At 35.1% G+C, this 26,696-nt stretch overlaps 1 protein-coding gene across 1 annotated transcript in view; it reads right to left on the bottom strand.

Annotated features, from left to right (window-relative positions):
• Window positions 1-26,696, bottom strand: part of LOC128993013 (tyrosine--tRNA ligase, cytoplasmic-like) — a 39,248-nt gene continuing 12,552 nt past the window's right edge. The window contains exons 2-4 of the mRNA XM_054416764.1: window positions 1,640-1,799; window positions 409-624; window positions 1-210 (exon numbers count right to left, since the gene is read on the bottom strand). Coding sequence (XP_054272739.1) covers window positions 40-210; window positions 409-624; window positions 1,640-1,799 — 547 coding nt within the window. The 3' untranslated portion in view covers window positions 1-39. The remainder of the gene's footprint in view (window positions 211-408; window positions 625-1,639; window positions 1,800-26,696) is intronic.

Below are 26,696 nucleotides of genomic sequence, written 5' to 3'. Positions count from 1 at the left end.
AAGAAGTTACAAAGATTGTTTGAGGGGTCTTTACCAGATTCACAGTCCTATTCTGATCTTACACCCACCGAGCTGATGTGTCGTAATGTTCCCATAATGCTCTGTTTGCAGTAGAGTCTTGTTATACTTCACTGTTCTGCTCGTGGAAACTCTGAGTTTTCTAGTAGCTGCCTTAAACAGCTCCGTGCCGTTTGGTAGGAATGGCCAGTCCTTTGGAACAAAGATGGTAGTTTAAAATCTTGAATGTTTTGTCCACACAAAGTACTTGACTCTTGTTCAACCTTATTCACTTTAAACTACTAGGAATCTTTTTGCGTGAATGTGCAAATCTACACGTAGGTCTATTTGAAAACAGCATCTTGCTAAGTTATATTAAGTTGAGGTCTTAGATTAGACAATTACACCGACCTGAAGAGGATCAAATGGATATCCAGGCGCAAAAACTCGGTCCCCAGGATGGGACTTGGCTGGTGGTCGAATGTACTCTCCCCCCTTTTGGAACTTGGCGTACATTACAAAACAGTCTGACAGCAGACCCTTGACTTTCTCCTTCATGTTGCAGACGACGACGACCTTGTGGTTGAGGAGCTCTATTCGCTCCTGATGACATACCAGGGGACTGATCTACAGACAATGAATTATTTACACAAACTATATACAACTAGGCCTATATAGAAGTAAGCAGTAAAAGAAGGAGAATGCAGTATTTAAGTTCAAGAAGCGAAGTTCATTCCCAACACACCTTAAGTGCATTGCAAGGTAACTAACAAACATTACAGTTTACTAAGTTGCATTGAGGTAACTTAATTTACAAATGAAAACATGTATCAAATCAGTTAAATGATAGTCTTGAGGTAACAAGTTGTCATCTGAAGGTATGTTGATCCTAGATATGAGTGAAAAGACCAATCATTGTCTCTTATATAGTATACTGTTAATACTGTTCAATGAAATGGCGACCATACGAATTAGGTATTTTAAGCAAAGTATGAATGGAGATGAGTGTAGGATGAGTGGCGCGATCTTGTAGTCTTGTTAGTGACTAAGGCCGACATTCCTTAGACACAGTTTGTTAATTAATAGCCCATACAGCTAATAACAACTAAGGGACCTACAGTTCATAGTGGAATCCGAACCACATTTTTGCCTTGCTATATACGAATTGGTCTAATTATAAGGATAGTACTGCGGATAGTCGTGGTACTCACTCGTGCGGACGTTAATCCACACCAGGGAGTATCGCATCCACAGTGCATGCCTATAAATATCCACAATTTGTGATACCTTAGAGTTTTCCATTAAAAGCAAACTCAGCAATCTCCTAGGAATTTAACCTAGAGTACTACATGAACATGATGAGGTTAAACCACAGAGAAGCGAATAAGCATTCATTCCTTTGTATATGGAAGAACTCCCTGAGGATAGAATCAGGGCCGCTTTTATAAATGGGCCCAGGGGTGCAAGAGGTTTTAGGTTTGTTGGACAAGGAAGAGAAAAATGTCACCACAAGAAAAAAGTTGGGGGCACGATTATCTATCGAGTCCATAGCGAGACACATAAAAACCGCAGGCCTGGATAGAATGAAAACACCTTTTCTCTGGCCCAACTTGCCAGCATTTTTAATCAAAAGTAAGCTCACCGATCTCCTCGGAATGTGACCTCCAACATCCACATGTATGAGGTAGAAGTCCCTGAAGATGGGATGTTCTTCTACGTGTATGACAAGACCGACCCTCAGGTCCAACCTGCTGATGTTTTCTCTCTTTCTTTTTGTGAGAGGAGAAGCTGCGTCATTCTTTCTAAAAAAAGAGCTTTAGTTAACTTTTTTTACAAGTAGACATTCTGTTCCCATGTTAAATCAGCCATACAGAATCAGAGAAAGTTTAGATAAAAATGAGGGTAGTTAAATTGAGGTGACATTGACAGAATGTGCTGCTGCCAATCTCAGATTATTGTAGACATGTCAACCTTTCGATCAAGTCAAATTGAAAAAGCCAACTAATTGTCAAACATAGCATATAAGTAAATGATTCAAAATTGATTTTGTGATCACATCTTTTTGATGAAATAACCCTTCCTTGTATTAGTTCTTGAATAAAACCTTGAATGAATGACCATGTTTAATATACTTGGTTGCAAAAGTGGTATATTCTGTTTATTTGACTATACTAAAATTTTATTTCAAATTTAGAATAGCTCTAGCTTATTAACGTAATTATCAAGACTGCCGGTGATTGTCCTATTTTTTTTTATATTTACAAGTAGGCGGCCCTATGTTTTAATCAACAATAAAAAAATATCTTTACTGTATTTGAAAGGGTTCTTTTACAATCTGTTCTTCAAAACGAATAATGTCAAGACTTAGGCCTAAACTAAAACTAAAGTACACTGACAAAACTAGTGTTTTCTTGACACTGTGCTGCTGTAAATATGCAGTTTTCTTTCTTTTTTGAATCACAGCACCCAAACTAAAAGAAAAAATATAACTTGAACCACATGCAGAGTCATTGGGAGTTCCATTCAACTAAACATGCTACTCCATATTTACATTGATGTCTATAAACTACTGGTATTTCAGTAAATCTAAATTCAAATATAGGTTGTTTGTACCTCACATGTCAAAAACAACTCTTTCTTAAGACTAACAAAGACACTAATATAGGTACCCAACTAAAACTAACATTAGTTCTGATGATTCCATAGCTACAAACTTTGCTTCACTCTAAAGAGGGGGAAATGGTTTGGTAGTAAAGATAAAATATTGCATAACTTATCATAATAGTAGATCTATTTAGTAACTTTTGTTAGTAAATATTTGACTCTGTTAAGTATCATCATGATTTTGTTATCCCAGTAAAGTATACAGGTAGAAAAAATATCAAAAACATAATATATCGACACCGCAGTAAACCTCCAGACTAAGCAAATTTACATTTGCCTGATTTGGTTTTCCCTTAAATCTATTTAAGTAAGATTAGGTTTAACAAGTACGGTACCTAGGTTTGCTGCTACAGGGAGGGTAAAAAGTGTGTTTATTGTAAAATATAAATCACTTGGAATAAAATAAATAAATTTGCCGAGTTTAATCAAAATATATTCATAAACAATCAAAAAACTACAAAAGTTTTTGCATTTGTTATTCTCCGTAAGAATAGCATTACATGGGAATTTTTAATGTAGTGTTTTGGAATTTTCTACTGAAAACAATTCAATATACTAAATTATTTGTTTTTTAAGCCCCATAAAAACGTTTGTAAAGTCTGTTCCCATGGTCCGATCATGCTAGTTCGCAAACTCATTAAATCTTATCACGCCGACGCCATACACGTTCAAGCTAAATTTCATCAAAATCGGTACCAGGTCCAGGTCTTACCATGTCACCTACTTTAATTAATATGTACGGTACTTATCTATAGGAAAATTTGCTGAAAACTGTAATTTTTGCATTTTGACTACCTATGTTTTTTCATGGATAAGAAATGTTAGTGGAATAAAAAGGTCACTAACACTTTTGAATAAATCACCAACACCAACACCAACAAAGTTCATATACATTATTTTATATCTAGGAACTAATTTAACACTTGTCCAAATATAGTGCTATCCCACATCTGTGATTATAAAGGATAAAGCACTATAAACAACATTTGTTGTGTGTAGTGTGAAATTGATAATTTTAAAACGTTTTTATTAGTTCGCTTTCTTGTCCGGTACAAATTTTGCAATTGATTTTATACAAACTTCCCAATGAGCTAGAGACTTGAAACTTGAAACATAGCTCACAAATGGAAGACAATGGAATATTATATCATTTAATTTTCATATTTCCCTTGGGCTACGCCCCATGGGCTTGTTTTTTTTAATACTGTACAAGTTCAGTCATCTTGACACACTTTAGGTAAATGGTTCACATTTGTATAAAATCCTCACAATTTAAAAAAAGTCTTTCTTTGTATTATTGTTTTGTATATTTGTAGCTACTACCATAGACTATTTTTATATTCAATGCTACACTTTAAAATTATGTTATAAATGGTTATAATCATACTGTTCTTCCTGCTGTTCTTCCAAATTCAATATAATAATCTATGTTACCGACGCTAGTGATTTGTAGTTTGGCAAGTCACCACTAGAATGCACTGTCGTTGAGAATATCGCCTGGTTTTTAAAAACTAATAATTTACGATAGTGCATTCCCAATATTCCCATTGCTCTTTTTTTACATCACTTGATAACATGGTATGATCCTGATACTCTTAATTCTTACTCCCAGGTTCTCTAATTTTACTCCCAGGTTTAAATTAGTTCAATATAACAACAGTAACTTTTAACCGTAGGCAACGATAAAAACCATAACCATAACCATAGATTTGTAGATTCCGTCGGATCATCAGTTCTGTAAAATTAGAACATAGAGTTGAAATTTTACAAAAGTAACCCTTAGTAAGAGGATTGTTCAATTGGAAAATGATATACCTGTATAATAAAGACTCTATTTTACTTTGATCTAGTACATTTTTAACGTTCGCCTGGTCTTATTGGTCTTAATTAGTTAGATTTATTCAATTAGCTTTGGCATAAAAGATGAGGCCTAGGCCTATAGCTAGAAATCAAAAGGTTCTCGGGTTTATCCAAAGAAAAGTCAGAAACTGTTTCATGGTTTCAACACTAGACCCAACTTACTTGATTGTTGGGTTTTAATAAATAGTAAATTAGTCCTGACTGAACAGCTGATCTCAAAATGTAATAGAGCTACGTAAGATAGCTTAGAACTCACTCTATTGTACCACGGTCACCTTTTACACTCATAATTAGGGTTAAAATTACACCCTGTTACCACGAATATTCTAACAGAAACGGTATGGATCATAAACATAAACAAAGATGTCCCTGGCCCGAAAGTAAACATTATTAACTTAAACTAACTGTTACTACCTATGGGCTTCGTGTTTGACTTCATCGTGGAAGGCTTCAACCATGGTTTGACTTCATAAGTATTAAAAAAACTTTTAAGCTGAAATAAACAAAACAGAATATAGTAATACAAACAAATAATCACACCTGATTTTAGAGGTAATAAATTGAAAGAATAACAAACAAATAAGTACAGCTGGGGTATTCTTAACATTAGGTATAGGGAAAGTTCCCTTTAGAAAGGATTTACGACCTTAAACAGCAATTTATGAAATAATGGATTGTTTTGAGCAAGGTTTCTCGTCATGACGAACGTTTTAAGTATATGGTTTATGGGGGTGTGACTTATAGTTTCCTCAAAAGTTCATGATAACTTTGGAATTTATATATGGATCATGTTTACTATTTACATCATTTGTTTGTGTTACGATCCATATGCCGTTTCTTTTCTAAAATTCGTGGTTAATATAATAATTATCATAACATCATATTCAACTAAAGCGGATAAATATTAGACATAGTTCATAAATCCTAACTAATTATACTAACAAACAGCCCTATTTTCGTATGGACAACACGTAACAAGCCGTTGAGTGATCCACGGATCCACCCATCGCCCTTTCCTTGGTGCCAGAAGAATTAAAAATAGTAGAGTAGAAGCAAAGCACTACGGGGGACGGGCAAGATGATGAGGATAACAAACTGGTTTAATGCATTTAATATCCGCCTGTAGGTGTGGCCCTGCGATGTGTAATGGACAATGGGTGTAATGGGCAGGTTACATTAGCCATTAGCTAGTTAGACAACATGTAGACAACTAGTGAAATCAACACGCAAACAGCAACAGTTTCCCCGTTTGCATCTCTTCAGAAACTGAGCTTTTGTTTGTTTTTATGTGCCGTTGCTCCACTAAAACAGCGTTTTGCTTTATTATTTAGTCTAGGCTATGTGGTTTATTTACACTATTATGATGTTTTGCTAGTAATGCTTCTATGGATCAAATAGTAGGCTGTGGAGGATTTCCGAGGTTGCCTTTCGTGTCGATGCGATTCTAGAAAGAAATCTAATAAGAATTGAAATGTCGTTGATTAAAAATTTGTTTTAGTAGGGTTTTGAATATTGAATGTTAGCCGATTGTAAAAATATATTTTCATCACTCTGTATTCGAAAATAGCCCATTTCCATACAGCTAAGATCTTTGAAAATCTTCAATTTCCATACACCAAAAGTAAATAGTGATCAGCTGACTTTTCTGACATAAACATTACTTTCGCCACACAAACAACACTTTGCCTGACATCTACAAAGTTACAATCAGCAGAATTTTTCACTAAAATTAATTGTACAGCCGTATTGTGTTTAGATTTAAAAAATGAATTGATTACGAAATATCAGATAATTTTTTTTAGTTCGATGAATTAGTTTTTTCATCGTGATAAAAAGTATCGTTCAATACTCGTCACGATAGTCACCCCCCCCCCCCATGGAGCTCTCTGGCGATGGTGCGATGAATATAAACATGTTTTTTCTCTTTGCAAATAATTCCTGTGAATCCTGCATACAGAAATATGAACCATTTTGATACACTCCCAAGGTCGTTTACAAACAAAATGAATTCATACGGTCTCAGAATTGATCCTTGAGATACTCCAAATGGAACATTCTCCCAATCTGACAATGACATGTAAGTAATTGTTTGGAAATTTGTTTTATCATTATGCTTTGTTTGTGGGTTTTCAGATAAGAGACAAAACATTGCAATGCCTATTTATTCCACGTCTACTACCTCGAGACGTGATCCTTGCTCGAGACCTCCCTGTCATATACCTCGAGTGGGTGCTTGTGGAGTTTATCTTCGTATGTTAAGATTTTGTAAAAAAAACTACTAAATAGTAGTATCGTCAGGCTCTCTAATTGAAACGCCAAATTCCTGGATTTCCTCAAAACGATGTTTAGACCCACCCTTCCCTTGTGTTCAATCTGAGATGCGAGTTTGCGAGTGCGATTAAGTTGCGGTTGTTTACTCTGCGTGCGCCCTATCAAGGTTTATACCATAGAACCTTTTTGTCCTAGGACACTAGGCACGAGCCCGGGATTGTTTTTCACATTCTAGTGCTCAGCGTGGCTGGTCTGTGATATCATTATTCAAATCAGTTTGACGCCGGAGTATCTTGTCGCGTTCTCTTAAGGATGACAGTGACAGTAGAACTGTACTATATACAGTAAACCAGATAGTGGCAGTGTTGAGTGAAAGGGAAAGGAAGCAAGAAGTGGCTGTTCTTCTTGGGTAGGAACAGATATGCTACGGTCCTTGGCTTTTTGGCTCTAGTGAGTGAATTGTAATCGCTTAAAGTTACAATGCCAGTACAGCTAAAGTACTGTACAATGATCGCCAGTGATCCTGAACTATACGATACACTTTTCGTCTACGTCAATATTAGGGCTATGCTTACATTGTTGCACGAGCTACAGAGTACGTAACAGTGAGCTGAAGCCAGAGTGATCATCTAGGCCTACTTATACTTCTCGTCAACGTCTAGTTTATCCGTCGGAATGCGACTGACACAGACAGGTATCAATGATGGATCCATTCAGCGTCTGACAGTCTCGGAACTCTAATAGGATTTACTTGAGCCAAATGGACTCACTTGACAGGTACTCGATAACGGCTGTAAGCAACACCCATTCAGGCCTTAACCATTTCCAATGCAAACTAGCCGAGTGCCATGACGTCAGGAGGCGCCGCGATCTGAGATAATTGACTACGACCCGTGTCTATTAAGCATTAAAGCCACGGTCGATTTTGTTGGTCACTGTTTTTATCGCCACTAATCCCCGGCCTGATCCTGTTCGAGTCACCTGTTTAGATAACGATCCTTTCAGGACTTGTTTCGGTGATGCAGCACCTATCGGATGTTTAATTTAGTAACGCCGTTGTGTTTGAATAGCCCAAGTAGAAGTGTCCTGTTGCAATAATTGGAACTGTGTTTTATATTATTGAGAGGGTGCTGATGAATTAAACGTGTATAATTTGTTCCAAGGTGTATTGTACATGTACAATAGGTGCTCTTCTGGTTGGTTATGTAATACCAGAGGAAATAAACTTAAACAAAAACAACTAACCTCCTTTATTTTACCGGTATGCGGAATCAACTTTTTAATTGGCTTATGAGTTGATCCATAAGTACAATCGATATAACGAAAATTAAACTTCCGAAATAATATATAGGTTACATACCTCTGTCCGTCTTCAGTATTTAGTCTAAGGATGTCTATTTTCGGGTCAAAGACCCATTGTCAAATCCCAATATTAAAGAACAAGACGGTTGAATGGATAGTTCCGTCTTGTCCGCTGTACAACCTGTGTCAGGTTGTTCGCGAATAAATGTGGCATGGCTTTTACAGTTTTTTTTTTATTAAAATTCATTTTTGAGCCCCTGAGCTATAGATAAAGCCGTATGTGTTTTTCGCATCAACAGTATCATTTTTCTACAGCCACCCGACAAAGTGGGCTTCCTTGCACAGATTATAGTACAGACAGCCACCGTTTTTACTTTGGCGCACACCAGTATTCCAACCAAACAACACAACAGTGTGCTTTTATTATGCAAGTAATCCGTGTACGCTTGAAAATAAGCTGGCAACACATATTACAACTACGATCAGCTGGTGCAGCGTTTCCCATTTCGTTCAATGTTTGGATTTGATTTAACCTTTGACTATTAAACCTAACCTAAATACGTGTTATAGTGTTTGAAAGGCTATTTATTTATATGATTAACTTTAGGAAAAATATAATGTGTAACACGAGTGAAAACTTCGCCCACACTAGTTACACAAATATCTATTTCTTATGTCAACGTGTCGTGTTCGTGTTTTGTGTACTCAAGAACCATGACGAAGCCAATTTTGTGAATATACTTCACTAGTACGCTGTCCTGATATCACCATTGAGAATTTTGAGCTTAATTGTCGTAAGTAATGTATATCTTACAAGTTTTAAAATGCATTTGTGTGTAAATATGAACATAACGTCACCCCCAGACTATTTTCAAGAGTGAAGACGGACAGGGATATGTAACCTATATATTATTTCGTACAATCAGTCTTGGTGGCAAGAATGTTTAGAAACATCCATAATCATGGATTTTCCATCCTAGAGGATAAACTGCCGCGACTTCTTTGAGGTTTGTCTAGTTAGTTTTGTGTAAGGAATAATTCCTTACACAAAACCATGTGTAAAACATTGAACATAATTATTATGTTCAATGTTTTACACATGGTCAAGTTTCAAAACTGTATAACTATTTAAATATTGAAGAAAAATTTTGAGCATGTATTTCTCGGTGAACCCTTTTTAAATTTGTGTGTTTCCAGTGTTTAAAACTATTTAATAAATTTATGCTTGAAACTATATTATGCGAAACTATAAGTTTTTAGTTCATATTTCAACTACTTTCACACTCCAAACTCTATACCGAAGTAGTATCCCATGTGTTTGCTACTAATTTGAAATGTGTCCATAAAATATTTTTAGGAAATTAGAGCTTAATAGTTTTAGTAATTGATTAAGTAATTGATTGGAAAGCGATCAAAACCCCTCAACAATTTTGTTGTATGCTTAACACAAAAATGCCTTTAACCAAATTTTACCTTATGATGGAGAGCATGAATGATATTAATGATGATATTAATTCGCAGAAATAATAAGACAAAATAATTCTGCGACGGAAAGCGTAAGCCTCTTACAAAAGGGTCGCCTCAGTCAAGTTCAGTGCCAATTATGAGTGGATTTTGTACTTTATCGAAAACCAACGTCTAATTATCTGATGATAATTCAAATTATTTTGTCTTGATTAGGTTGACATTTTCATAATTACTTGAGATGAATGTTTTATTCTTTGTCAGCCACTTGTTTACATTTATTGCCAATACATTTCATATTCCTACCAACCAACTTAACGACAAGATCAGTGACAGCTGTGCATCTTAATAATGAATCCAACATTTGTCAACTGACAACCCTTTACTAATACATATTGATACAAATTATATATGGACGCAGCTTAACTTGGTACACTATTATTGTAAACCAAACATGGATGACGAATGGGAGTAATGGTAAACTTTCCCCAGTAAAATAAGTTAATCACCTATGACATATAGCTGTAAAATGCGGAATAACCAACAGGTGATGCAAATAAGTTAACTAACAATTACTTTAAATTGAGTATTTGCAGATACAAATTCATCTAATCCAAAATCAGTCAAATGATAAATATTGAGCTTAATACACCATTTTTCTCTCCTAAATCTGAATTAAAAATCATTTACGATTCTGGCTGTAAACATAAAACTGTTTTAAAACATTAATCTCTTGCCATTTTTGTGGAATGTATTAAGGATTTAAAGATAAGTTGTATAATTGTTTCATTTTACATAACTGCTGACAGATTTGTTTCAATTACAAAAGTAATAACTTATATTCTAACATGTAAAACCAACTTGAAATTTATCATGTAGTTAATGGACCACTTGAAAATATTTTATTTTGTTCTCTAAAATTTATTAATTGAAAATATTTTATTAACACCAATAATATTTGTGACCTCAAATACATACGAATAAAACTTGTCACGTTATCAGCTGATGTTACTACTGTATTGCACGTGTAGGTTGGCCGGGCTGGTAATATCGCAATATCCTGGGATGAGCAGTATACGTAGCGTTGCCATGGAAACACCGGTTTATCCTTGGTTCCTGGATCGATCCTGATCCTTCTATGGTAGATTAGTTTCCTGTTTCTACCCTGTTAATTTCACCCAGAGCGGATAATCTTGGTGGAGTTGATTGCTGTCCGATATTTGCGTTTCGAAACTCAAATCGCATCTGAAATGTATTCTTTGTAATTTTAATGTTTACCATCTGCTTTTAACTAAATTTTAGGAGCTTTTTATTTAAGTTATTTGGTTAGTTTACAAACGATGTGTAAAGCTGTTTGTTTATACATTCATAAGGTATGTATAGTTAATACACCACACGCCAATATTAATATATATCTAATAACCCAAGTTTAAAATTAGAAATTTAAGCGTGCATTTTTAAACGTAAGTTTTATTCGAGTTTGGTTATCAGATAGTTACACATTTTCATATTTTAGTTATATTACATATACGTATTTTCAGTTACACATAATTATATATTCATATCAAATGGAGGATTGACGAACACAGTTTTATCTTAGTTTTACTGCTAACCTTAAATTTTGAAACATTAAGACATCAATTTTTTAATATTTTTCAGTAGGCACTAAATTTTAAGAAATCTAACACAAGCCACCTCTTCATAAAAAGTCGATTAGTGTTTCAGTGTGTATCATTCTAAAATTTTGCTTGTAAATTATGATAAATCACGTTTTTAAGATATTGTAAGTGTAGTTAAAATTCAGGCAAAACGGAGTCTCGTTCGAAAATAACTAGTAAATTACAGTACTTCAATCTAAGTCATTATTTACTACAGTTGCTGTAACGCCTCCAAATTACCACGAACATAGACTGGACAAGTGTCTACTACACAAGTTTTTTTAGGAGATTATATTTATTTGATTGGAATCAGTTTCAGTTAACCAAAAAGGCTTGTCACATTGCATTCCGGGTTTAAAACGTGGACTTAGCTAACAAATATATATTTTTTTCTAACTGATTTGTTTCGGGGAATCATTGACATATTCGGAAAACACTTATTAGGCCTAACATCCACACATTTAAGTAAACTTTGGTTAACTAACGAATATTGCATTTGTTTAAAGTTCAAGTTTGAGCTTATGATTGGTGTTCAGGGTTAGTTTTGTAATAGAGCCGCAAATGTCTGAAAAACATTGTAAACGCTGTTAGTAGAAAAATAAAACAATCCATAGCAAAAATAGCACGTGCAACTCGATCCGATTTTCATCAGGTCCAAATCACCATATTCAGTAGTCACGCCCCATTTAAAACTGCTTCAGAATGGATTTTATTTTGAAAGTACTCGATGACGGGGAAATGGAGTGACCGGGGCAAACAAAGCCCATTTGCATGGAACTATGGAGGGTCGCATGCGCTGCCGGGGGGGGGGGAGGGAACAAAAAACTGTCTCCTCCCCGCTAGGGTGAACGAGGGTGAGCACAATACATGAAAGCCACCCTTCTCACTGGGGCTAATGAACCAGAAACTATTACATCAACACAAATACGAGTTTGATGGAGCCCTATCGTAGGTTAGGCAGCCATCGTTGATGTAATATACCAACTGTGATCCAGTATAATGGCGTGACTGGCAGCTGTGTATTACAGTGCTTTAGAATACGGTTACTGTATTGTAATATTATACCGGATGTAGTATACCAATCCAGTTATCATTAATGTAATATACCAACTGTGATCCAGTATAATGGCTTGACTGGCAGCTGTGCATTACAGTGCTTTAGAATACGGTTACTGTATTGTAATATTATACCAGATGTAGTATACCAATCCAGTCATCGTTGTAATATACCAACTGTGATCCAGTATAATGGCTTGACTGGCAGCTGTGTATTACAGTGCTTTAGAATACGGTTACTGTATTGTAATATTATACCAGATGTAGTATACCAATCCAGTCATCGTTGTAATATACCAACTGTGATCCAGTATAATGGCTTGACTGGCAGCTGTGCATTACAGTGCTTTAGAATACGGTTTCTGTATTGTAATATTATACCAGATGTCAGTATAATATTACATACCCCTTATTGGTTCTTTTTCAGAAGAGGATTTGCACTTTTTAAATTTTGGAATAACCACAACTTAGGCTACGTTAGGTTAGTTTATAGCTTTACTCACATTTTTTTAAATTTATTGAACCGAAATAATCACAAAAACTCAAAAATCACCTAACCTAAACTGTGGGTTATCCACAGTTTAAATAGTGGCGGCCCTCTTCGGAAAAAGACCCGTTTTATTTACAAATTGCAATGTGATGAGATGGGTCCGGACGAGATGAGATGAAATGGAATGGGTTAGGATGATAAAACGAGATGAAATGGAATAGGATGGAATGAGATTTAGTTTAGGTGATATTTTTTCACATCTTTATAACCACTCTATGTAATTGAAAAAACACTAGACTAGACATTTACTATTCAATTATACAGATTAATAAAGCTGCAGTTGCTTTGTCTGGTACTTGGGGCTGTGCGGAGGTCTGTTAGTTATGAACAAAAAAGGAAATCAAGTAAATACGCGAGAATGGTCGTCCAATAGTCTTAACCTATCTATATATATAAAAGGCAAAGCCCTCACTGACTGACTGACTCACTCATCACTAATTCTCCCACTTCCGATTTACCTAGGAGGCTGAAATTTGGTACACTGATTCTTTAGGCATTAAATAGGAAAACTAAGTTGTTTTTATTCAGATCGGACTCTCGGGCTCCGTCCCAGTGGCTCTGGAGTTTCTCATGTTAACCTTATGAGAAATGGAATAAATGAATCTTAACAGCTGTTTCAATTAAACAAGTTGGTTCTGTTCTATGATGTTCAATAGCATTAAAGTTACAAGGATTACCAACAGGGTGCAGCACTAATATTTCTTTTACATTTATGACAACAGCTAATTTGCAACCAAAAGGTAAATGAGCGTAGCGAACGAACTTAAACCTGGAGGTGAGTTAGCGTAGCGAACGAGCTAACCTGAAGGCAAGTGAGCGTAGCGAACGAGCCAACCTGAAGGCAAGTGAGCGCAGCGAACGAGCTCCAACCTAAAGGTGAGTGAGCGTAGCGAACGAGCTCCAACCTAAAGGTGAGTGAGCGTAGCGAACGAACTTCAACCAGGACGTGATTGAGCCATGCGAACGAGATCATCTTGAAAATTAAGAAGTTAAACGGGGCAAAGCCCGCGGGTTACAGCTAGTATAATATAAAAACCAAATCTTTTTCACCCATCCCATTTACTCACCACCTGTTTTTTTTAGAAGGCGCGAAAGCATCGAGTAGCGGTTTTATGAAATAGCTATAAAAGGATTGGTGAACTAGAAGGATTGGCGATCTATACGATTCGAAAAAGAGAGTTCGAAATAGAAGTCTGCGTTCTAACATCTAGTCTAGACTAATCCGACTCAAGGGTGTCTATAATGAAAAAATCAAAATAATCGGGTTTGGGTTGGGTTTACAAAATATTTTTATGTACGACCATAGATGAAAAAGTGTCTACACGCTACACAGTGTATAGCAGAAACTATAGTTTTGTAAAATAATATAATGATATATTTATTTTCAAATTGTAGTTTCCATTTTGAGTCTTAAATATTATGAGGTAGTGAGAAACAGTTAAATACTTTAAATAGATTAAAAAGTGTCTACACGCTACACAGTGTATAGCAGAAACTATAGTTTTGTAAAATAATATAATGATATATTTATTTTCAAATTGTAGTTTCCATTTTGAGTCTTAAATATTATGAGGTAGTGAGAAACAGTTAAATACTTTAAATACTTTTCATTGAAATGGCGATCATACTAAGTAGGTATTTTTAAGCCAAGTATGAATGGAGATGAGTGTAGGTTAATTTAATATTCAAGTTTCTAGGGATGGCCCTATTTATTATCCGTTGAGAGCGCTTAATATTCAAACACTAAACATACAAATTGTATTGTATAGTGATCACCCAATTAGATTATTGTATACAAATTCGATGCGATGGTTAAACGTAAAGGCCTACAAAGTAAGTATTTATTTATAACTAGCTGTGTGCCCGTTCTACGCACGGGGATCTTATCATAGTCAGTTAAAACCTTCTTATATAAAGCACAGCAGTTGGTTTGCATACTTTCAGAAATGCTGACAAAACTATTCCTTCGCAAATACAGTATCTGACAGTTTTAAGCCAAAACTAATGCTTCGCAATTAAATGTCACCCGGATCTTGTTGGTCCATATGTTATATCCAATGATTAAACTAAATAAACGGTATCAGCATTCTGACACATACTTTCTCCCATAAGTTTGTCAACAACCTTTATCATGTGTAAGCGGTGAGAGTAAATATACGGAAATAGATTTGTACAATTTTGTTCAGAATTTAAAGGAATATAACATAATGGTTAAAAGTATTTAAGGTACTACCTCAACCTCTTAATTTAACACTTTATTCGGGTTGACATTTTCATTATCAAGGCGCTCTTGTCCTTTCCGTGAAACATTGAGAAACAAGGACATTAATGCGTTACCATCATACATACACACAAAAATACCGAACTTAATTAGGGAATCTGCTACGCTTTAAGCATAAAAAGGTACATATAAAATTAGTACTTGAAATCGTTGTTAATGCCATAAAATTTAATCATAACAATTTATATTTGCTTGGACCGGAGATGACTCGAAATTCTGTCGAAATGCTATCTGAATCGGTTTGCTATATGAAATGAAGTACAGTAGGCCTACTATGGACGATTTAGATTGGTAATTTGTAATAAAAATTACCAAAATAGGCCACGAACTATTGATACATAAACAACGTTCAAAGTGTTTGAACAATTCATGATGGTTTGCTGAATAAATGTTTTACTAAAATGCGTTATAGTTTTCTTAGCATAACATTTTGGAATCCAGACAGAAAAGGCAAAAATTATACATTTAAGACATCAATTAAATTGAATAGGCCTACGCCTGTAATAAATAAGGTGCAACACCAACGATAACTAATTTGTAAATTACTGTGATGTGTTGGTACGTAAAAATGATTCTTGCTGCTACTAAAGGTTAAAAGGAAAACAACCAGTACCGTACCAAAAACCAACGTTTACAGTTAAGAACTGTAGTACAGCCGACCAATTATATGCGTTAATCAAGGTTATTGATCTCTTGGTTTTGGATTTTCTCGTAAAAAGTTATCGGCAATCAAAGTTATTTCCCATTAATTGCTTTATTTGTACACAACTCTTAATGTAAACTTATCGGTGTCAGTTTGAAAAATAAAACCTTATACAACATAACTATCTGTTATTTAATAGATTACGTATTCTCTAAACAATGGTTGCTGGTATATATATTAACATTATAAGGAAATGTGACAAAAATCACACAACGTTGGGTTTTTGGACGTTTATAATTTTATTTCTTAAGTACCTAGGTAGGCCGTGTATTCTATGGAAAAGTACCGGTATCAAGGATCGTTGTCGAAAGGGTTGTTATAAATAATTGGGTGAGCATACGTACCACACGTACCCAAGAGAAGGGCTATGGGCCTATTGGCTGTATGGTCCAGCGATTGCATCACACGGTGAGTAGGAACTATTGACTTTATATAGTCAATGGTAGGAACAGAAAGTGACACATTGGAAAATCGAGTTCAGCATCATCCGTAAACCTCTGTTACAATCACCCACTGCAGTTGTAATTTTTTGCTTTACACTTTACACAACCGCCATTGAAGAGCCGTCAATGAGTGGAACATTGTTTCTAAGCTGTTGGCGACGGTCATTAGTAAATTTAAGTTTCCCAGCCGTATACAACACTGATTCAATCTTGATTCAATGTCTTCTTTCTGGTTATCAAAACTCCAAAACAATTTTATACACATATTTCTGGTTCCTGACCTGGATGATGCCTAGTTATTTAATTTACGGTTACACTATATAATTCCACTTGCGATTAATTAAATCCTTTATGTAATAAAAACGTTTTTAATCTCACTTGGATGGGATTTGCCTTCAAAACGTGATCGGAAATGGTTGTGGTGTTTGTAAACAACATTTGTAAACATTTCAGTGACAGCTAGAAAAAATAATCTTCATCCGAACAGCTGTTCGTTGTTTCATAGATGATTATGTGATACAAATTGGAAGAAAACTTGACAAAAATCGCACAAAACTGCATTTTTGAACGGCCGTAATTTTAATTACAAAGTAGTGAGACCATATTTTAATGGCTAAAGACACTCTCGCCAATCCAGTGAATACATTAAAATGACTTGGGTCTTGATAGGTACTCTCGTTTTCCTAGAGAAGATTGCGTAAAATGCCATCTTGAGTGTGTCAGACAGACAGACAGACAGACAGAAATTTAGATGAGACTTGTTTCGGCTTCTTTAATGTATAAAACGTAAAAATAACCTAAAAATGTATGATTCTGAGCAATGTACAGACAAAACTCTAATTTTATTTATATAGAAGAAGATTTGTTAAAATGCATGGTACTGCCCAGTTCTGGAACAGTATAATAACTAGTAGTTTTATAAACATTGCAGTTTAGAAACATTAAGTGTCTCCCCTAATTAAATAAACATGTTAATATATCATTCAATTTTTTTATAAACCTTTTGTAACTTTCAGAATTTCAGTTTAATTGTAATTTTCAGAAGTGTGTGTATTTTGATTTAACGTTATTTGATTTAACGTTATTATGATCAAAGTTGACTATTCTACAACAATCAGTAGTTGTTTGAAGCGCTAAATTCAACCATGTTCATGTTCATTTTTGTTTTAAACCCCTCTTGGAATGAAATACCTACTTCCATCCCAAAAGTAACCAGAAATGAAATTACGCACTACCTTTTCAACGAACACACCCCAACCAGGGGCCAGACCCAACAGACGGTTCAGCCCCACCAAAAGCTAACAATGGATTAAGGGCTGATCGAAATCAAAACGCTCGATCAATTTTCAACAGCCCCCCCCCCCTCAGGGTACGGTCCGTGTAGAGACGTGCGATTGGCGCCCGGCTCACGGGAGGGCCCGGCCCTTGACTCTACAAGGGCCCTTGGGGCCTCTAGGGCCTGGCTCGCCACCTTCCTCTTCTGTAATAACCTAATCAGCCCGTCAACGTCTGTCGCCCTAGAGGGGGGGGGGGGGGTTGGTTTAGTTAGAGGGACCCGGGTGGCTTCGTTAGCTTGAATGACACGTAGCAAGGCCAACAGGGGGTTATTGACAAATGTCAAACCTACTGTATTCCCGCACGTATTTTTAGCACTCGTGTTTGGATGATTGTAATATTGATATATGAGGGTTAGAGCAGAAGATATTATTAATCAATTGTAATGATCCCGTCAAATAAAACATAGCAAAAATATTAGTTACAGATTTTTGTGTAATACGTCAATTTTTTATGCAATAAACTCTAGAATATTTTATGTCACATAGACTATTTCAGAAACAAAATCTGAGGGTAAAAATAAGGAATTGAGACAGTGGCACATTCTATAAGTGATGGATTAATTTTTTTGTATTGGCTGGAGTTGATTCATACAGATATTGGATATTTACTTTATATCTACAATTTGAAAGGACCAAGGGCGTGTGTTACACCTCCCAATAAAATCAAATAACAAGTTCTGTGTTTTTAGTTTCTGTGGTGATTTGAGACCCAAATCAAATCATACTGAAATAATAATTTAGAATAATTTAAATAGATTGGAATTGTGCATGGAAGTCAAATGCATGGTAAACATAGTATTATAAAGTGCTGTATTTGCATGAGTATGAAAGAGACAATTTTAAAATCGCCAGGATTTTAAAAAAGCCCGACATAAAAATTTGGAAGTATGTAAATCTTACAGATAGGCTAATAGAAAACAAACAAAAGGTTTCAAATAATAGACTATACAAAACTACAATAATCACAAAGACAAAAATTCAGTTTTAAATATTCGGTTACCTAACTTATTGTATGCTATAATAATACGGTTTGATACCGCCGCACATTCTTTAGGTTTTAAATTAACTGGTCCTTGGAAAATGCATACCCTGCATGGAAATGATCACATGGCCATAACTGTAAACAGTGCGCAAATTAGCTCATTTACGCTCTAGAGCGGTAATGGATCATTCCGCTCGCTAAATCAGCTGATTTCACTGATGGTGTTTCTACACCAACAAACATATCCTAAATTAAATTTTTATTTTATTTACGATTTTATATACAGGGTGCCCATAAAAAACGTTTCAGAACATTGGGAAATGAATCCTCATACTATAAAGAAGAAAAAAGGTTAACGTGAAGGTATGTCCGAAAATGAATATTTACCCAAATATCCCCAGATTTTTTTTATACAAAATTATTTTTATCTGTGTAGTTTTTCATTCGGATGATTATGAAATTTGGTAAGCATGTTAACATACACAAGACATATTGTAGAAAAGATAATAAAGTTGGTTTGATTGTAAATTTCAAAATGGCGGCCGTTTGAATTTTTATAATTTAAATAACTCAAATACCCCCGCCGCAGCAAACCTGCAGACTAAGCGAATTTCCATTTGACTGATTGGATTTACACTGAAATGTCTACTTAAAAATATAACATTTATTCCAGATTTAAATAGAACTAGTTTAACAAGTACTTAGGTTTGCTGCATCAGGGAGGGTAAAACGGTTTTTTGTCAAATGTGAATAGTTAGTAAGAAATAAAAACATTTTCCAAATTTGATCAAAATATGTTCACAAACAAGCAAAAACTACAACAGTTTACTTATTCTCCATAAGAATAACATGGGAATTTTAAATTTACAATTTTTTGGAATTTTCTCTGTAACCATTAGGTGCATAATAACGCTTCAATATACTAAATTATTTGTTTTTTTAAGCTCTACAAAATGGTTTGGAAAGAAATTGCTAAATTTGATGTTTTTTGGGTCAAAAATGGGAAAAACCTTTTTTTACCCCATAAAACCCCCCGTAAACCCCCGTTCCCATGGTCCGATCATGCTGGATCGCGAACTCGTTCGAATAAACGTACGTTTACACGTTTGTACCAAATTTCGTCAAAATCGGATCATTTTTGCTCGAGTTATCGTGCTGACGGACACATATAAATATATATAAATATATATATATATATATATATATATATATATATATATGAATTTGAACGGATGGTGTTTTTGGCCTCTAGGGACCTCAAAACGAAAAAAAAATCGGTCCCGCGTCCAGGTCTTACCATGAGTACTACGGTAATAGCTTATTCCCTATATGGGAAATTCGCTAAAACGGCTAAATCTATAAAAAAATGTCAAGGATACTTTTTTTAGCATTTTTGATTCCCTATCAAACGGTATCATGATCAAAAATATTGAACGACAAATAACTGAAACACTGTAGAACGTTTTTTAGCTGTAGACCAGCCAAAATTAAGGGTTCCCCCACTAACTTTGTCTTATTTTTACACAAAAAAATTTATTCATAGAGTTAGCCGTTTTAGAGTTATTTAAATTATAGAAATTCAGACGGCCGCCATTTTGAAATTTACAATCGGAACAACTTTATTATTTTTTCTATAATAGGTCTTGTGTATGTTAACATGGTTACCAAATTTCATAATCATCGAATGGAAAACTTCACAGATAAAAATATTTTTGTGTAAAAAACAAAATGGCGGATAACTGGGTAAATATGCATTTTCGGACATACCTTCACATAAACTTCCTTTTGGTATGACGATTAATTGCCCAATGTCCTGAAACGTTTTTTTATGGACACCCTAAAGTTAATCTGTGTCCTTCCACCATGGTGTGTTATGCACAAACAGTCATTGCGCTCTAATTAGTACAGGTAAAACTCACCGAAGAAAAGTAATTACCATTAGGTATTGGAATCTGAAGAGTCCCTAGTGATTGTGGGGGTGGAAGTACCATTTTATGGGGTTTTAAGTTTATGGGGGTAGTGATTTTGAGAAAATTTTTATTTATGGGATCCAAGCAAGTGGGGTGTCGTTTTCTATGTTTCTTAGGATGCTGAATCGAAAAAGAACATAATAAAAGCAATAAAACCGACAGTTTATCAGAAAAAGACTAATTTATTAATGAAAACCTAAATATAACAAATTAATTAAGGTAAAATAATCCAGTTAATTAATATCAATCACCTATTACAAAATTAATCATGAGTCTGTGTCACATGTTAAATTTGTGAGGAAAATTACCAAGAAACTGGTAGGTACGACTCTTTAACCACCACGTGTCATATTGTTCATCAGCTACTGATGCGTCATCACCTTCTATGGAATCGTCAGGGTCTCTCCATCGTTCTTCTCCATCATCGTTTTGACTTGACACTGACAGCTTGGTAGTGGGGATGGGTAGCAGAAACATATTTCAGTTCTGGCGATGATCCTGCAGCTTAGGGTGAAGATATAATATATAAGACCAAGTATGTAAAATCGTCCATTTCGTCGGATGACGCATCAGTAGCTGATGAACAATATGACACGTGGTGGTTAAAGAGTCGTAACTACCAATTTCTTGGTTAATTTTCCTCACAACTTTAACATGTGACACAGACTCATGATTAATTTTGTAATAGGTGATTGATATTAATTAACTGGATTATTTTACCATATTTAGTTTTTCATTAATAAATTAGTCTTTTTCTGACAAACTGTCGGTTTTATTGCTTTTATTATGTTCTTTTTCGATTCTGCATCCTAAGAAACATTAAAACGACACCCCACTTGCTTGGATCCCATAAATAAAAATTTTCTCAAAATCACTACCCCCATAAACTTAAAACCCCATAAAATGGTACTTCCACCCCCACACTCACTAGGGACTCTTCAGATTCCAACAACTAATGGTAATTACTACGTTTCCTGAAAGTTTCATGAATGGACTAATTTTTATGTTTTCTACTGGTTTTTTAGTATAATTTTACCTGTACTAAATGCACAAATAGCTATTTTAACAATTCACTTGACTCAGCTGGCCAAAATCATCGGGCTGTAATAAATCCTGACTAAAGACATGGTTGATCTATTGACTATTGGTTACTGAAGCTGTACTAGTGTGTTTTAGCATTGACTAGTCAAAGGTTTTAGTCAAAGGTTGATATCTCACTCAGTTTCCATCTTATTCATTCACCACTGATGAGTCGGCATGTTAAACACTCAATCTAATCTGAAAGGGTTGTAACGCAATTTATTTGACCTAACCCGCCATATTAAACTTCCCTATCCCAAGCGTGGTGTGTACAACTTCTTTACTTCTCGAGTGATGTAAAGTTGAAAAAAACTTACTCGGTGATTTAATGAAACCCATTTAAATAGCATTGAGTGCTTAACTTAAAAAATATATCTCTATGGAGCCAACGACGTTCAACGCTAGAAATCAGCTGTGCGCTTGAATTTTATTGTTATGTTTTGAAGATTTTTTCTAACCTAGCTTTTGTTTGTAAATGAGCGTTACTGTTAAAAGATAAGTGAAATGGATAATGAAAAATATTGTTAGTAACCTCCTGTATATTGTCGGGTCAGGTAAAATCTTGTACGTTACACGTTACGCAAGAGCGTGTATACATCACTTATAGGTTATTATGCAACTCGCTTCCGCTCGTTGCACAACATTCACCTGCGTGATGTAAAAACGCTCTTACTACACTTGTAATGTAAATAGCTATAAAACTATCGCTTCTAGCCAATGACAATAAATTTGCAAGTGCACCCGTGGTGGAGCCCTAGTGCTTATTGAAGGTTGCTTGTTGTGGTTGTATATCAAAAGTGTTGCATTTATAACATATTTTTCGCTCGGGACCCTAAGTTGATGTTTGGTAACTGGGTCTCCTAAATTGCTACTTCCAGCCATAAAAAACAATATTAAAATCTGAATCCTCTGAACGCCTAGCTTCTCTCAACCACATGTACAGAAAAAATATGACCATGTTGGCACTAGCAAATCGCAATGGTACTACTAGCACGATTCAAATTGCTTTCTACACAAACCGTCGTAAACATTGTCATCTTTCAAAGTCGCTTTACATTATCTTCCAAAATATAGAATATTGAGATGATGTCATAGTCAACGGCCAACTCTATCGTTTTTGCAAAGCTTTAATACTTCTTTGACAAACTCTCCCCTTCGGTAGAATGAACGTCCACATTCATGACATGACATGAACGTCGGTAGAATGGTCCGGTGCTGCAAAGCATCATCTTGAGATATATTTGCATGTGTTCGAAACGTGAAATCAAATCCAAAGATTTTCTTGAATAACTTTTCACTATTATTCAATAATATTCTTTTAGTTGTATGTAATAGAATTTGACAGTTATCCTAAAATGTAAGCTGAGAAGAGCTTGAGTAGCACTTAACCTCACATAACCTCCAATTCTTAAAAGTTTCCTGACTGTTGAATTCATGAAACAATCCACCCGGGTCCTTTACAGCATTTTACACACTGATGCACGGTACTGTACTCAGATCTAATATTATCAAGAAAATTTTATCTAAAATATCAGGTCACCAACTATGACCTCCAACTCTACTTCTGTTGTTTGTGCCCCTCGCCCTAGATCACAGGACTATCTTCCCCGACCATCTCCCAGCACATCTCGGACCCTCAGATCCAAATAATCAGATTCCTGTTGCCATTGTCCACGTGTGAACCTCGTGGTAACCGCGACAATAGTCAGTCCTGGAGGAAGTCTCGGGTTGCTCCATTATGTCTACAATTGTCACAGATGTAGCAGGCCACAATGCGCGGTCCCTACACTTTAATGTGATTAAACACCGCCCTCTCGACCTCAGCTACAAAAGCCTTTGTACACTCGGGTTTCGACGTTTTTCCAGTTACCGGGTTTTGTGCTGTTGCGATGTTGGAATTTTGTGTTAACATTTTGGTTCTGTTTGTTGCAATATACGTTTTAGATTTTTGTTTTATCTAGTTTGATTTTTGTCATCTTGGATCTTCAAAGTTTACATGATTACTTTTTTAAGATTACTTCTCGACCGCTAAAAGCTATCTTTCACTTACTCAGAGTTTACGTCTTTTCCAGTTCTGAAGAAACTTGAAAATATTGTTAATCGATGTTTCTGGTCACATTTGAATTTCGTGTTTAGGTTCTCTTTCCGTCTCATTTTCTAATGCAAATTGTTTACGACAGTATTATATTCTTTGCTAGAAGTGCATGTTTCCGCAATAATATGTTAGTGAAAGTACGAGTATTCCATTACATTTTGGAACATTCAGTGCTTCTACTGTTTTTGATTTTCTAGATGTGTATTTTAACGCCATTGACGTTTTCTATTTGTTTATCGGTCCAAACCCTGGTCTTGATGCTGTTAAATTGCATCATTAATTGATAGTTTGATGCCGAATTGCCTCTAGGTCCAAGACTGACTCCACATGAGATCACAGATAGTGATATAGTATACTGCACTATACAACGTGTAGGTATAGAAGATAAGAGCAACTCGAACGTAACACGAGGCACATATACATGCTTCAAATTTGGCAATGTTTATGAGAATGTCAACTTCAGTGTTCAAAGGTGAATCAGTCATTTAATTTAATATAATTGATTATGTAAACCTAATTAATTGCAAACATGGTCGGAATATAGAAACGGGGTTTTTGGGGGACGTTTAGGCCCATAGGGTAAAAATTAGTTTTTACTATTTTTGATCCTCAAAATAAAAATTTTGTAAATTATTATAAAGACATTTTATAGACCTTGCAAAAGAATAATGTAGTTGTTTTTGCACGCCAACTGGCTACAGTGAAAATATAAAAACTGTTAATTTAAAACTATTAATTAATTATAAGTGATTTTTATTGAGAATAAGTGAACTGTCAGTTTGCTTGTTATGGATATGTTTTACCAAATTTGGTTAATATATTAAATTTATACCAAGTTATTGAAAAATATAAATATTTTGCTAAAAAAAAACATTTTTTGACATTCTCTGAAGCGGAAAACCTAAGTACTCATTAAACCTAATTCTACTTCAATATTAAATAAATCTGACATGTTTAAGGAAATATTTGAGAGGAAATGCGATCAGGCAAATAGAAATTCGCTTAGTCTACAGGTTTGCTGCGGCGGGGTGTTTTAGTGTTGTATTTTGGTCTAGTTATAAAAACGACTGCGTTTTATATCTTTGAATCTAGATATCACCTCACAGGTACTCATTTATGCTGAAAACAATCTTTTACTTCAAACCTTCAACAATTATTGACATTCAAGTTCAAAAATAATTTAGATAAATCTTCCTCACCATTTGAACGGATGAAAAAAGTTCTGTACCAATCCCACCCTATAGAACCGGAGGGTTATTTCCCCGATTACAACCCCGCTCATATTGTCCCTTCATTATCAATCCATCAGTTTTTTTCTTGACAATCGCGTTCTCGACGGGGAAAATATTGCCTCGCGGAATGATTTCCGCAGCTATCTTCGCATTGTCATTAAGCATTCCATTTCATTATCGCAGCTTCGGTTTTTTAAATTGAGTCCTGAGGATACAACGGCCTGTTTGTCGTTGTCCACGAGTTGTAAGGGAAGTTTTGTCTGCCCCCCCCCCCCCCCCCCAACCCCCAAACAGTCATTACCATGATGAGACTCACCCATTGTTATGCTAATGCTCCCTTCTGCCTGTCTACTTTGCGCTGATTAAAAACTGCCGCCATTTTGTACCCCTCCCCGCGACAATTGCATTACGCGCAGACAGCGGCCGGGTTTGGTCAACGGAAACAAAATGGATTTAGGAAATGCGCCATTAAAATGTAAATCGGGCGAATTATGCGGAAACGAGGCAGCGTTTTCGCATTGTACGGAATTGAATTGAGTTTTGTATGCGTGTCTTGTACTGTTAATTTGTAAAAGGTTTGGATTAGAAAGGTATCAGAAGGTACTTTTGAACAGTATTTTCTATTTCCAACGCCCAAAGACAATATGCACAATATTTAAGTACAACAGGAAATTTCACGATGGACGATGCATGATGGACTGTGATGGCAATGATTTTACAAGACACCTATACTTTTTCAATAATTTATGCATAGTAAGTTTGAAATTTGAGTAAAAGAGCGAGTTTTACGAAAGAAATGTAGGCCTACTCTAAACCTAATTTGACATTTTAAACGTTTCAAATGTACAATATGTAGGTACATTTTTACCAACCTTTCTCCCGTAGGTACATCATGATTTTCATTCCGGAAATAGCCATATAATTGATTTTCGTTCAATAAAACAGAGTTTTCAGTTGAATATATTGAAAGATAGTGAAATAAATAGATAGGGAGCAATACAAGAAATATACAGTGAATACAATAGGATACAATGACTACACAAAATTGAACAATCAACAAAATAAATTAAATTTGAATAAGAGTATTGCGTATGTGGGACTAGACTAGAATAAAACAAGAGTCCAAAAGAGGTCAAGATTGAGACATAGTAATAAATAGAGACTAGATTGATAATGTTATACAAACAGTGAAAAATATACAAGGGAAATAGGGGGTTTTACTCTTTTGATAGTGCCCTGGTCACTTTAAAATGAATCAAAACAGTATATCAGTTTAATGTACATTTTACACACGTTGAAGTCAATAGTTTGTATTGATATGTAAAATCGTATCGGCCTAAGTCATTGATACGTATTAAATTGTCCGCAATGTATTTCGAAATTCCATTTTGTATTGCTTGTCCAATGACAATTCATAACTGTATTGAAAGATTTTCATATTTATTGGAAGTATTTCCAACCATATTTTTGAAATTTCTGAGCTTGTAGGCTAGCAAGGAGCTAGACCCAAATTAACAATCCATAATAATTGATCAGCTTAACTGATAATTATAATTAATTGATGATCTATAAATTGATCAATAATGCTGTCTCTATTGTTTCAGTCTGTCAAACATGAGCAGTTCAGGATTGGTTTACACTAATATCCCTTGCTCATAGTCCATCCAGCAAGTCCTTATATAACTATAGTTGTTAGTTGTTAATAGTTGTTAAAACATAATTGATAATCGTCCTAGCCGCTCAGCTACATT

Source organism: Macrosteles quadrilineatus, unplaced genomic scaffold (assembly GCF_028750875.1).
Source record: "Macrosteles quadrilineatus isolate MER2022 unplaced genomic scaffold, UCM_ALF_1.0 Scaffold_4__1_contigs__length_99947679, whole genome shotgun sequence".
NCBI classification, from domain to species: Eukaryota; Metazoa; Arthropoda; class Insecta; order Hemiptera; family Cicadellidae; genus Macrosteles; species Macrosteles quadrilineatus.
This window is presented reverse-complemented; position numbering and strand designations above follow the sequence as displayed.